The sequence below is a fragment of the Notolepis coatsorum genome (assembly GCF_963971535.1).
Source record: "Notolepis coatsorum genome assembly, chromosome: 15".
Classification (NCBI taxonomy): Eukaryota; Metazoa; Chordata; class Actinopteri; order Aulopiformes; family Paralepididae; genus Notolepis; species Notolepis coatsorum.
Genome location: NC_140179.1, coordinates 26,546,642 through 26,559,894, shown reverse-complemented (window position 1 = coordinate 26,559,894; position 13,253 = coordinate 26,546,642). Strand labels below are relative to the sequence as shown.

The 13,253-nt window shown below is 42.9% G+C and overlaps 1 protein-coding gene across 1 annotated transcript in view; it reads left to right on the top strand.

Annotated features, from left to right (window-relative positions):
• Positions 1-918: 918 nt before the first annotated feature.
• Positions 919-13,253, top strand: part of LOC311241984 (protein mono-ADP-ribosyltransferase PARP12-like) — a gene marked incomplete at its 5' end in the record, with an annotated part of 36,264 nt that continues 23,929 nt past the window's right edge. The window contains one exon of the mRNA XM_084330938.1: positions 919-983. Coding sequence (XP_084187064.1) covers positions 919-983 — 65 coding nt within the window. The remainder of the gene's footprint in view (positions 984-13,253) is intronic.

Genomic DNA, 13,253 nt, shown 5'->3' with positions numbered 1-13,253 from the left:
GTCTGTTGTCAGTCTCAGCATTGTTGTTGTCTGAGAAGCTATGACTGTTCTCAGATTATATGACAGTGTCCATCTCCTGAGGGATGTTTCTATTCTGGTGATTCCTACCAAGCCTCCACTCTTTTTTCCTGTAGCATTGAGCCACTCTGTACTTTGATCCGCTGAAACCTGATTGAAGTGTCGATCACTGCGTTTTACAACGAAGTTGCCTCTCTGAAACTCGAGGAGGATTTCTGGTGGGAGAGCAGACATCTCAGCCAGGTACACAGTACCCCACCGGGCGTAGTTGATATGATTGTACCTGAAGAAGAAGGGCAGCATACGTTTGAAAGCATACAGGTGGAGATCCCACAATCCATCACGTTGTGCTCGTGTAAAGTAGAGTAGGATGCTGACCATAGTCATGTAGTCCCACCAGAATGCAGCGTTCAGGTCATCAACTACAAGCAATGCAGCAAACTCCTTCATGGGCTGCTGGAATCTGTCTGTAGAAAGTAAGTCGACCATCTGTGCGATGTCATCAGCAACTGTTGATTGGCAGAGATCTGTGAGCTCAGCTCTCAGGGTGACATCAACTCCATCCAGATATGCATAAAGCTGTGGGAGTAGTAGCTGCCAAAGAGCCTGCAGGGTAAGTTTGTGGGTCCTCATGGCACGTGCATACCCCTTTCCTGCCATGACATGCTGAGCAGCATTTGCTCCCAGAAGATCACACTTGACCCATAGCTCGCTCAGGCCAGAATCAGCCATGTGTTGTCCGATCACACCCAGGAAGTTCATGGAAATGTGAAGGCCTCCGAGGCAAGGGATAAGCACATCCTTGTATTCTTCTACTGACCACTTCAGTTCCAATAACTTCGGATAAAGTGCCTCGTCCACTGTGAGAATGACATGTTGTTGTTCCATTGATTTGGCGACATGGAGCACTCGCTTGACGACTGTGTTCAGTGTATAGAGTTCCGATGCAGGAGCCTGGATGATAGGTAGGTACTAGTGGTCTGCAAGGGCCTTGAAATAAAGCCTGAGCCCTGCCCGAGCCCTTGAACTTCAGGCCCTGCCCGAAAATAAGCCCGACTGTAAATAATATTTTAAGCCCTAGCCCGCGTGAAAACCTGAAAAAAATTATTATTATTATTATTATTATTATTATTATTATTATTATTATTATTATTAAAATATAAAACATTTTGTATTTGTTTTAAATATTCGAAACACGGTTTTATATGAACGTAATAAATAAACAAAACTAAGAAGCATTTACATAGCCTGTTTCGCAATGCCGTCTCTCCCAGTGCTCGCTTATATAGACTGACTCACACTGTCACACATCAGCCTCGTAAAACGTATTGAAGGCTATAGAATCTTCTTTGACACACGCACACACACACACACACGACACACAATAGCCTACTCAGTCAAACAAACAAACAGAAAACAGAAATCAGATTTCGAGCAGAGCAACGTAATGAAAATCACAACAAAACAAGTAGCAGTCGCGACCCAGCAAATAGTAAACATCACTCACCAGACGTCAGCAACGCGTTGAACACCGTTAACAAAACCGGCTACATACATCCCAAGAACAAATTAAAACGTTCGCCAACTGGTTATTATTCCAACACAACCAATCGAGTTGAACTTGTCCCCTGAGTTCTCTCTGCGCGCTGCAGTAATTACATCCAAATGTTTCTCTGGCGCAAAAGAGAAAGCGAATCTTAAAACGAAGGTTATCATATAACACTAGTTATATGAAAAAAATAAAAATAAAATAAAAAAAACTGCGGTGCCCGGGCCCGGCCGAGCCCGAATTATTTATTAAAAAAAAAGCCCTACCCAGCCCGAACCCGCCGGGCCGGGCCCCGTCGGGCCTGGGCAAGGTTGCAGTGCACTAGTAGGTACCCTACTGTAGTTTTCTCTGGGTTGACTGTGCTTGCCTTTTCATTGAACAATGTCCAGGAAGGCATTGGTTTCTGAGATGTCCTGGACATGTGGAAAGCCATATCAGTAGCTTGTGCTTTCTGTGCTGCGGGACATTGCTCAGATGACTGTGTGAAACAGTCTGCTGCTATTACACCACTGAATGGGCGCTCTGTGATTCCTCTTTTTGGTGCAGGTATGATATCAGTCATTGCCTGGGGGATGTTGAGGGTTTCTGACTTGGAATGAAGATAAATCCCTTCCAGGAGATCACCTACAGGAGGACCACGTTGCCAGGCAGCCACTTGAGTGGCATGGAATGTCCCTTTTCCATCCAGAGTGTACTCGTTGATGTCGACATTGTCTGTTGAGAAATGAACAAAGCGCCCCCTTACTAGATTTAGTGGAACAACAGCACCGTCATCATCCATGGTCTCCAAGGTCTTCTTAGCCAATGCAGTATCAAGTTTGAGTACCTCACGGTAACTCATAACATGACCTGCCTGGTGAAACATGTTTACCAACTCCTTCAAACGTGTGGCTTGATGAAGGGTACTGGCCAGTCCTATGTGCTTCGGAGTGAGGAACTTGTCTCCACTGGCTGTGTACATAAGATCCTGTGCAATGCTGCGGACTCTAAGCTGTCGTTTGGCTGTGTTCTTATCATCATCAATATTGTCATCCTCCAGAAGGTGCTGACCACCTAGTAACAAGTTGAGGAACATGTAAAGGCTGTTGGGTATGCTGTCTATTGCTCTGTTTTCACTGATGTCTATCCCTTCTTGTTTGGGATGAGAGAGCATGTCCCTTCGGATCGGCAATGCTACATGCACCATGTTTAGGAACATATCTTGATCCTCATGTTGGAATGTAGGAATGACTCTCTCAATGTCTGCAGAGTCGTTTTTCACCATTGCTGATACTGGAATATACCGGTATTTGGATGGAACCAAGACAGTACGAGGTTCATTTCGGGGCTGATCATGCAGTACAACAAAGTCGTATATGCCCTCAAGACGATCAGCTATTTGTTCCTTGAATGTGTTCCTTCTGCTCAGAAATCTAGATGGTATATCCAGTTGAGCCTCATTAGCGAGTGTATAGTACCGGTCCCACACATGTACAAGATCCAGAATATCCTCTTGCTTTGCTGATTGTTCAAGTTCTTGGCAAAGCCACTCCAATGGCATGTCTGTGCTCGTTAGTGACATTTCTTCCAGGCGTTTGGTCCTACGTTCGAACTTGGTCTTGCAAGTCTGGTGATAGCTCCCTTCTGCAGCAGTAAGATCATTTACACAAGCTAGTCGCACTATTAAGAATGAGTCATACATGCTGCTTGTAGTATTCTGCTACTGACTCTCAAATCTTGTATGTCATGTAGTGCTTCTTTACGAACTTCTTGGCAAAAGATACATTGCTTCCAATCCATTGGAGGGATTTTGCTGCGTAGCCTAACATTTTGCATAGTTGCTGTGAATGCACATGGCATTTCTTTGGCAATTTTCTTCGATCCAGCCTTCAACCTTTCAATTTTACCTTTATCCATGTATGGCGCTCGGCAATCCCTATGCCATAAGAAATGGTGAGGCAAGTCTCCTTGAAATATCTCTGTAAGTCGACTAGTTGCATCTCGAAAATTGTCATTATGTAATTTTGACCGGAGTTCTCTGATAGTGTTTGCTGACTGGAGGCCATCCTTACTAACTTCCATGAGCTTTTGCTTTTTGTCTTTCTGACAGATGATGCACAACTGCAGCTCCATTGACACTACACTTTCTGTCGCTTCAGCCATGGTTTCAGTCACCAATTGACTAATTCAAACCTATAAGAAGATTTGAACAATCTTAGGATAAGAATGCAAACTGTAAGACATATGTATTGATTTAGCTTGCTCATTAAGACAGAAACGTTAGCCTGTCGTAGTCTGGCCTCTAAGGCTGAGCCCGAATGTTCGAACGTCCGAACATATTAAAAAAAAGAAGAAAAAAAAGAAAATGTTTTTTTCCTTTATTTTTTTTTTATTATTATTAAAAACGAAGGTTCAAACATTTGTTTGAAAAACCCTGACGAAGTTCGAATCCCAAAAACAGGGTTCGGGGACAGCCTTACTGGCCTTGTGAGATCACAGTAACATTAGCTAGTGACTAGCTAATCCCAGCTAAAAACTTGCTGACTAATGTTAGCAGCTAACAGGTAAAGCCAGCCAGCCTCAGCCTCTTCTGTGAGAAGTGTAAGGCTAGGCTTCTTTCTGAGATCTAAATATGATAAAAAGCTACAATTATTTACACATCAGACACTACAATCACTTAACAACATAAAATGTCAAATTATCACATCAAAACAATAGCCATGACTTTACCTAGGTAACAGCTGTTATCTGTCCCATAGCAGAGCAGCCATTCTGATAGTGGGGATGCAAAGGTTCCATCACAGCAAATTTTTTTGGAAATAATAACAATAGCTGAGAAATTATTCATAGTTACAATTATTTTTTCACTATCTATATCATAATGAGATATAAATCTGAATATGGCATCGGATCCCCCATGTAAGAAAACTTACAAAAGCACATTTAATTCAGGTTTGTACCTTGTGTAGTCACACTTAACTCATTAAGCCCCACCATTTATTTTTTGAAAATTCGCCTTAAACAGCATGCTTACATTAAATTGCTTATATATCCAGATTTATAAGAGCTACTTGCATAAACTTGGTACCTGAAGAAAGCTAAGACTTGGGGGATTCCAATGCTGGTGTCCCACACTGTATAGTTATTACCAAATTGCTGCAGTATACCTGCAAACACTGAAGAAATGTCATTTTTGTATCCTCGCCTATACAAAGATTACAGTTAGACAGTCAAAAACACCCTGTTACTCTCATGGTTGCACCACAGCTATATTCCTACCTTCTTCCTCCATAGGTGCAGATGTTCTGTGCAAAGTTTCATGTCAGTAGAATAAGAAATGTGGGTTTAGCACCTGTTTTTGTGGAGAGAGGGCCTGGTCCTGGCGGCCATGTTGGATTTCTCAATTTTCAGGCCTTGTTTGAAATTTTTGAGCTTGGTATACAGCAGATTTGGATTCAGCACCCCGTAATACCCCTAGAAATGTTGTGTACGTAAAATAAACACGAAATGCCTTCAGCACTTTATACAAGCACATTTTCTGAAATTCTGCCTAGTCTATATCTGTATGTCATGTATGTCATATATGTCCTGATGAATTGAAAATGGGGGACCCTGATGTAAACAAGACAAAAGTCTTTCTCTGGTCTGCACCCCCTTAACAATTGTGTGTATTGAGCTGTACTGTATTGTACCCATTCTGCAATCTGTTAATAAAGTTTTCAATCAATCAATCAATCAGGCAACTGTCTTTATATCATCATCATGCCATTTATTTTGTCATAATAGCTAACGGATTGATTGAAAACTTTATTAACATATTGCATATTAAGGGGATGCAGACCAGAGAAAGACTTTCGTCTTGTTTACATCAGGGTCCCCCATTTTCAATTCATCATAACATATGACATACATGACATACAGATAGACAGTACTGCTACATCTATATATTTATGACCAGATTTACAAATACAGTAGGCTACTGTTTGTGATACAAAAAATAGTCTAAAAAGTGTCTGTCTGTCTGTATGTACTCTATATTGGGATGTCACTCAGGCCTGTTGTTATTGAAAACAGTAACTTTTTTTGTTTAGTAATATAACGTTACATAGCTGATGCACACTATTCGAAATCTATTTTTAGAAGAGGGTGCTTTTTCTCTCATGACCTGAAGACTAGGGTTGGGCACCGAGAACCGGTTCTAAAAAGAACCGGTTCCTAACCTCCGGTTCTGGAACCGGAAGTAACATGTTTGCATTTCGATTATTTTTTTCGATTCCATCCTAAATGCCCGCACTAGTTTGTTTTCTGGGGGTTGTAATTACTCCTCCCGTGCTCCGCTAGTAAAAAAAAAACACCAATGAAGAAGAACATCCTCTTGGAGTAGTCGCAAAACAAAACATGGAACAGAGGAAACTCCGTTCGAAAGCTTGGCTTCATTTCACGTTAATAAAGGACGGGTTGGCACAGTGCAACACCTGTGACAAACGTATTTCCAACAAAGGAGGATGCAGTTATAGATAAAGTTATAGACTACCAATTGCTAAAACGGTGTCAAATCTGTTCATAGTTGTTGAACGCTCGCAGCGTGATGCTCATTCTAACGTCAGCCAGCCTGGAGCGGCTGCTGCTGCTGCTGCTACCAGCCAGCTGGGTAGTTTCTTCAACCGCAACGCGACACCCCATTCACTTTGGCAGCAAGGGGAAAGCTGTCGAAGGAGCGAGTTGCAGAGTGCCACAGAGAGTAACTGCTTATGTGGTGAAAAGGCTGCATCCCTTTTCAGACGTTGAATCGCCCACATTTCGGTAAGCAATAAGAATAACGTTAAGCTAACTAACTTAGCATGGTAGGGTAGCTACTAACAGTTATCTACCCCTGACCTAACGTTACAGTAACAGTTCAGGTTTAACTGTATTGTGTAGTGCCCGGAGGAAATAGGAATAAACGGAGGTAACGTAATGTTTGTTTAATGTACAAAGCCACGTCAGTAAACAAGAACACAAGCACATGAATCGCCAGCACAGTAATGAATGAATAACAGCCAGTGCAACCGCAATAGATGTCCCCTCTGGCCGCGGTGCCAGATCATTAGTTCCCTCCCACTACACAACATAGTCAGAAGATGAACACGAACCAATACTGTAGTCACTACAATTGACAGATTTGTCTTTGGCACGTTAATCGTTATGTCTCTCGCTCCCTCCCTCCCTCTCTCTCTATATTTCTCTCTCTATCCCTCCCTCTCCTTCATGTAAATATAGATACATTCACGTTGTCTTATCACTGTCTGTCACTGACTAGCAAGTCTTAGTGAGGCTGAGAAGTGAGAACAGCCATACATATATAAAAATGCATTTGTGTGATGCAAGTCAATAGATGAGATGAATGAATGACCCAAGCGAACTTGTGAGTTGAATGCAAATAAGAGTGACACAGAGGTTACAGGGTGTTTCTGTGTACTGTATATCTTATGTTTGTTTTTGTGTTTGCAGGGCTATGATCCATTCAATTAATCCAAAGTACACCCCCCCTACAAGGGACTATTTAGCTAACACATTGATCCCATCTTGGTACCAGGTTGAAAAATCTAATCTAATCTCTCAGCTTAGTGAGGTCAACCACATCTTACTTACGTTACTTCATTTATTAAGTTAAGAGTTTCATGTACATATGTGCCTTTTCAGTTTACAGTTACAGTTATTTAAGTTTGAGAGACGGCCCGGCAGCTCTTTGTTTTTTAGACTGACTGCTGCCAACTTGCAATGTTATTTCAGCAGGTTTCAGTTTATTAAGTTAGGAGTTTCATGTACATATGTGCCTTTTCAGTTTTACAGTTACAGTTATTGAAGTTTGAGAGACTGGAGCAGGGGGAGAGACGGGAGCAGGGGGAGAGGGGAGCAGGGGGAGAGAGGGGAGCACACACATACAAACACACAAATACACATACACACATACTGTATGGTGGACTATGACAAGAGGCAAACCAAGCTGGCACATGCCAAGGCTGGAGACGCCTCCCTGCTCTTTATTTAATTTGTCACATGACTGTTTTATTTTGTTTCATATCTCAACACCCACCTGGGCTGCAGCTCTTTGTTTTTAGACTGCTGCCAACTTGCAATGTTATAAGAGTTTCATGTACACGTGTGCCTTTTCAGTTTACAGTGTATGTAAAATATATATATATTTTACAATATATAATATGGAAAAAAAGGATTTTTCAAATAAATGTTCTCCTGCGAAATAAGCTGTGACCTGTTTTGACCTGCACCTCAAAGAATCGGAATCGAGAATCGTTTAGAACAGGAATCGATAAGGAGAATCGGAATCGGAATCGGAATCGGTCAAATCCAAACGATACCCAACCCTACTGAAGACCGAACATAATACCAAGATCCTGGGGCGACATGGCTTACAGGAGCTGGACAGAATGGAACTGTGTACACTGCTTCTCCAGAGTGACACCTCACTCCTACCCCCTGTGAGTATGTTGTAGAACTAATGGGTCTCCACCTATTTAATTGTATTTTATTGTTGGGGTTCACCTTTTCATGACCCCCCCCCTATTATGTGGTCAAGCATAGACAAGAATGTTGACACCAAATAATGATTTGTTTTCTCCAAATTGAGACTATTTAACTTGATTAATAACTTGATTTGTACTTAGAATACTTATTATATAAATTAATTATAAACAAGATGATGTCCATCTTTTGGTGACCCCCTCAAAATCACATTTTGTCTTGGTGACATTAGTGTATTGTACACGACTCATCTTCACAGCACTGAAACACAACCGCCTTGGCCAGGAGTAGAATCGGGCACCACAACCGTGGGCACGGCTTGCTGCCAATTGCTGGAGAGCTAACGACTGGTGAACTTGAGAACTGTTAGGACTGTCCGACTCTTTTTTTTTTTTTATTTTTTTTTTTGGTCTTTTTCCCCCTCCATTTTCCTCTGATTTTCTCCCATCCCAATGTTAGTCGTATGCCAATTCCCAGTCCCTTCCTGATCGCTGCGCACTTACCCCCCACAGTCAGATCATCTGGGAGAGTGGAGGCTACCACGTGCTTCCTCCGACACACGTCCAGCCAATCACCGCTTCTTTTCACCTGGCAGCGCGGATTCTCATTGAGAGGGCGTAGCGTGTGGGAGGACCACACTATCCCCCTCACGTCCAATCCGCGCTTAGCAGGCGCCCCGACCGAACTGTAGGAGTAGCTGTTTACAACGACCCGGACCCACCCCGCCAGCTTCTCCCACCCTCTGATACAGCCAATTGTATCAGTGCAGACGGCCAGCCAAGCTGGTGACAACCCCGGAGCTGTGAGCTGGATTCGAACAGGCAAATCCAGCTCAGCTCCGGGGCTGGTGACGAACGCAATCTCCGCTCGGCCACCTAACCGCCTAGGACTGTCCGACTCTTAACACTTTGGGAGCCAGCCGTGTTTTCCTTTTACCCCCTTGAATGCCCACATCCACTCCAATGTTAACGTTAATATCGCCTAATCTATCGCCTAATCTATCGCCTAATCTATTTCAATTATGGCTATGTGTCTAATCTGCCCGTCGCTTATCAAAGACTCATTTTCCAGTCAACATTGGCATGGCAGATTGTTTTTTTATGGCTTCATTTCTGTTTTCTAGCATTTTGAAAATCACTTGATTTCACGGAAAAAACAACACATTCTATGATAATCGCCTTTTACTGGAATATTCTAGAACGTTGTCATTGTTCGGCCTATTTATGAATCGTTTTCAAATAAACGCTAGATGATCGATAGTATATGTGTGTACGCATGCACGCTCTTGCGGCGAGCCGAAAATCGAGTCTCCTATTTCCTGACCGCGAGCAGAGTCAAACAGCCTATCACCATAATCACATAAAAGCTTATATCTCTGTAAAAACGAGTCTGATTATCCTAATACTGATAACATAGATTCCTTACCTGAGATCAGATGGTATCCAAATGGTTTATTCCAATTCCCGATCGCCATTAGAAAAAAACACTCATTTGATTGATCCATCGTGTATACCAGTGCTTCTCAAACTTTTTCTGTCAGGCCCCCCTTTGGCGGACCGAAATATCTTGGGCCCCCCCCCCCCCCCCCCCCTCCCCCGCCCCAACAAAATAGTCATGAAATGGGCCATGTTTAAATTTATTGAAATAACAATATCGTGACCTTTCAAATTGGCAACACCTTCCCTCGCGATAGCCACCTTGCCTCGCTGTGAAACAGCACTGCAGAATGGTCAGCTCCCATCTCCTCACACAGCGCAGAGAACAGGCGCGCTTTCAGGGCTCGGGTTTTGATGAAATTTACCACGTTTATAACTTCTGTCAACCTCATTCAGCTCAGGGCTAAGCTGTCTTGACTCTGGCGCCTCTCTGTGAATTTACAGTGCGTCCATTGCACGTTTGGCGAGACCCCCTTGATGAGCGCCTATAGCCCCCTCCTTTTCCCTGCCATGGCCTGCGCACCGTCAGAGTAAAAGCCCACACAGTTCTCCCATTTCAGTCCATGTTCTGTCAGGTAACTGTCAATAATTTTGAAGAGCTCATCAGCTGTCGCTGTTTTTGACATATTTGCAAAACAGCAGATCTTCACTCAGTGACTGGGAATTTACAAAGCGAACATAGGAAATAAGCAAACAGTCTTTATTGCTGTCAGTCTTTGACAAGGCAACACGCATGTCATCCTCAAGGCTCAACTTGGCCCTATATTTTGTTTTCAGAGCTGTCATGGATGAAAAGCCAGCTTCACACAGATATGTGGTGCTGAATGGTATCAACATCTTAACTGCTGCATCATGAGATACTTGGTACTCAGCGCCACACTCTGAAACTAGCTCTCCAGGTGGTATCAGATGAGATTTCAATGAGTTCTTCCCAAGAGTTTGGATGGAGATGTGTCAGGAAGCTTTGTCTCAATGTTGTCTGTAAAGTTTTTCTTTATCCAGAGTAACTTGGTGATCCTTTTCTGTGTTTTATTAAAGGTCCCATGCATTATAAATGTCATTTTTCAGTCTCTAGCATTGTATTATAGTAATAGGAGTTCGTATCAATGTGTTTTAGGGTCTAAATACCATATTGGCGAATTTCTCCGTTTCAGCCCAGCCCCTCTGTGCCTCTAGTAAATCGGGTCATTTTGATTTGAAGTCCCGAGTCACGTCACTGGGCGCTGTGGATAGACACAGTGATGCGATTGGCTCTGTGGTTGGAGCTAATGCCCGCCCCCATTCTACCTAGACTAGACAGCGAGTGGGGCTGCGGGGCCGAGAGGAAGAGAGAGCCGAGAGGCGGCCGAGAGGAAGAGAGAGCCGAGAGGGAGCCGAGAGAAAGGAAGAGAGAGGGAGGGAGGGAGAGAGAGGGGGCACTTGGGGGGGGGGGGTGGGGGGGGGGGGGTACCTGCCGGCCGCGCGCCACACGGGAGATTGAAAGAAAGAAAAGAAAAAAGTTGCCCCGTCTCATCAGCGAGAGCCGAGTGGGAGAGAAAGGAGAGAAGGAGGGAGGGAGAGAGGGGGCACTTGGGGGGGGGGGGGGGGGGGGACCTGCCGCACGGAGGTCCGCGCGACACACACCTCCGAACGGGAGAGTGATAGAAAGAAAAAAAGGAAGAGAGAGGGAGGGGCTTCTCTCTCTCTCTCTCTCTCTCTCTCTCTCTCTCTCTCTCTCTCTCTCTCTCTCTCTCTCTCATGGTATAAATGATTATTTGTGTAAATAAGGTTATACGCCGACCATTAAGAAAATACATGTTAGTTTAGGAATAAGGGGCAGGTAACTATATAACTATAAGATTTATTCTTCTTCCTGCTCCTTTTGTCCATGGATTGACTATTTATGATTTTTTAATGAAGAAACTATGATTGTATTATTCCATGTGGCAAATAAAAACTCTGAACTGAACTGAACTCTCTCTCTCTTCCCCCCCCTCCCTCCCTCCCTCTACCAGTGCAGACTGTGGTCTGACTGTCACTCAAAGTGCTTATGGGCGGAGCCAGGCCATAACAGCCTGATTTCTTGAGGCTGAAAAATGATGGTTTCGAGTACTTGATTAGAAATATAAAACAATGAATTTTTTTGAAAAAAAAATTACAAATGTCTTCAATAGACTAACAGGAATTGTGTAAAGTTGCCCAAATAGTGCTAGGAATAGCAGTGCATAGCCCCTTTAAATAATGATTTTCAGATTTTGAGAAATGGTCAAACTTATCCAAATATGGTATTTTCATGGAGAACAGTGCAGCTGCAACAGATAGCACTTTAGTGATAATTTTCTGTAATAAAAAAAAAAAAAAAAAAAAAAAATCTCAAGGCGCGCCCCCCACTTTGAGAAACACTGGTGTATACAGTAAAACACATATTCTCCGCAGCTCCGAGGCTCCAGAGTGAACTCTGGTAGACCCCGGTTACATGAGTGAGAAGTAAAATGTGGAGTGCAGTTTTTTTTCCCCATTTTCATTGAGTCCAATCCAAAAGGGTGATTTACCATCTGGGAGACGATAGGGGGCGCTTTTTTCACATCTGAGTGCCGGGGGTGCCTGGATCTCCAACGGTAGGGACACTTGATGCAATATGATTTCAGATCGCTAATAAAAAAAATTATAAAAAAAAAAGAATATTCTCGTGAGTGGGCATTCAACCCGCGGGGGGTAAACACGAGGACTCGTGGATGGCATTCAAAGTGTTAATAACAAACACTGCGCACAGACTGTGGTGCAGTGTGTTACTACGGTTTGGACCATGTATATCACTACTACTACAGTCTGGTTGAATCCTGCCACTAACTACTGTTCACTACTACTACCGTTATCATTATTATTATTATTATTATTCTATTATTACTGTAGTCCGCCCCCCCCGCTAGTAGTCCGCTATGACACTTGAATTTCCTCAAGCATATTAATAAAGGAACACTTGACTTGACATGGTAAAGGGCAGTTGAACCTCAGTGTAGTGTGAGACTTGACTATACATGGACTATAGCATTTAATACTGTGTACACATTATTTACAGCAGCATGATAAATTATATGAGTGTCCAGTATTGGTACCATACACTGACTTATACTTACAAACAAGGGACAAAAGGTGACCAGACACCAAATACAGTTGTTTTGCTGTGCTGCCTGGCACTTTACCTCTTAACACTTTCCGTGCCACGGGTCCGGTGCCCCGGAACCCAGTTGAATGCCAAAGCCCACTTCAATGATAGAGCTCTCATATTTGCGCATGTATAAACTTACATCTTAAATTATGGCTATGTGTATAATATGGCCGTCGCTTATCAATGACTTGTTTGCAGTCAACATTGTCAAAACGGTTCATTTCCGTTTTATACCATTTTGAAAAACTCTAGTTTTTTGAAAGTTTCAGGAAAATATAAAGATTCTGTGATAAACGCCCTTTACTGGAATATTCTGGAATACACAAAAAACTGTCATTTTTCGGCCTATTTATGAATCGTTTTCAAATAAACGCTAGATTATCGATAGTATATGTGTACTTATGCACGCTATAGAAGCGGGCTGAAAAATTGAGTATCCATTTCCTGATCAGCATGCGCACACACACACATAGGGCACACGTTGATATCTCTGTGAAAAAAGCTCTGATTATCCTAAGACTGGTCAAATAGATTCCTTACCTCAGATCAGATGTTCTCCAAAAAGATTATTCCAATTCCTGATCGCCATTCCAAATATCGA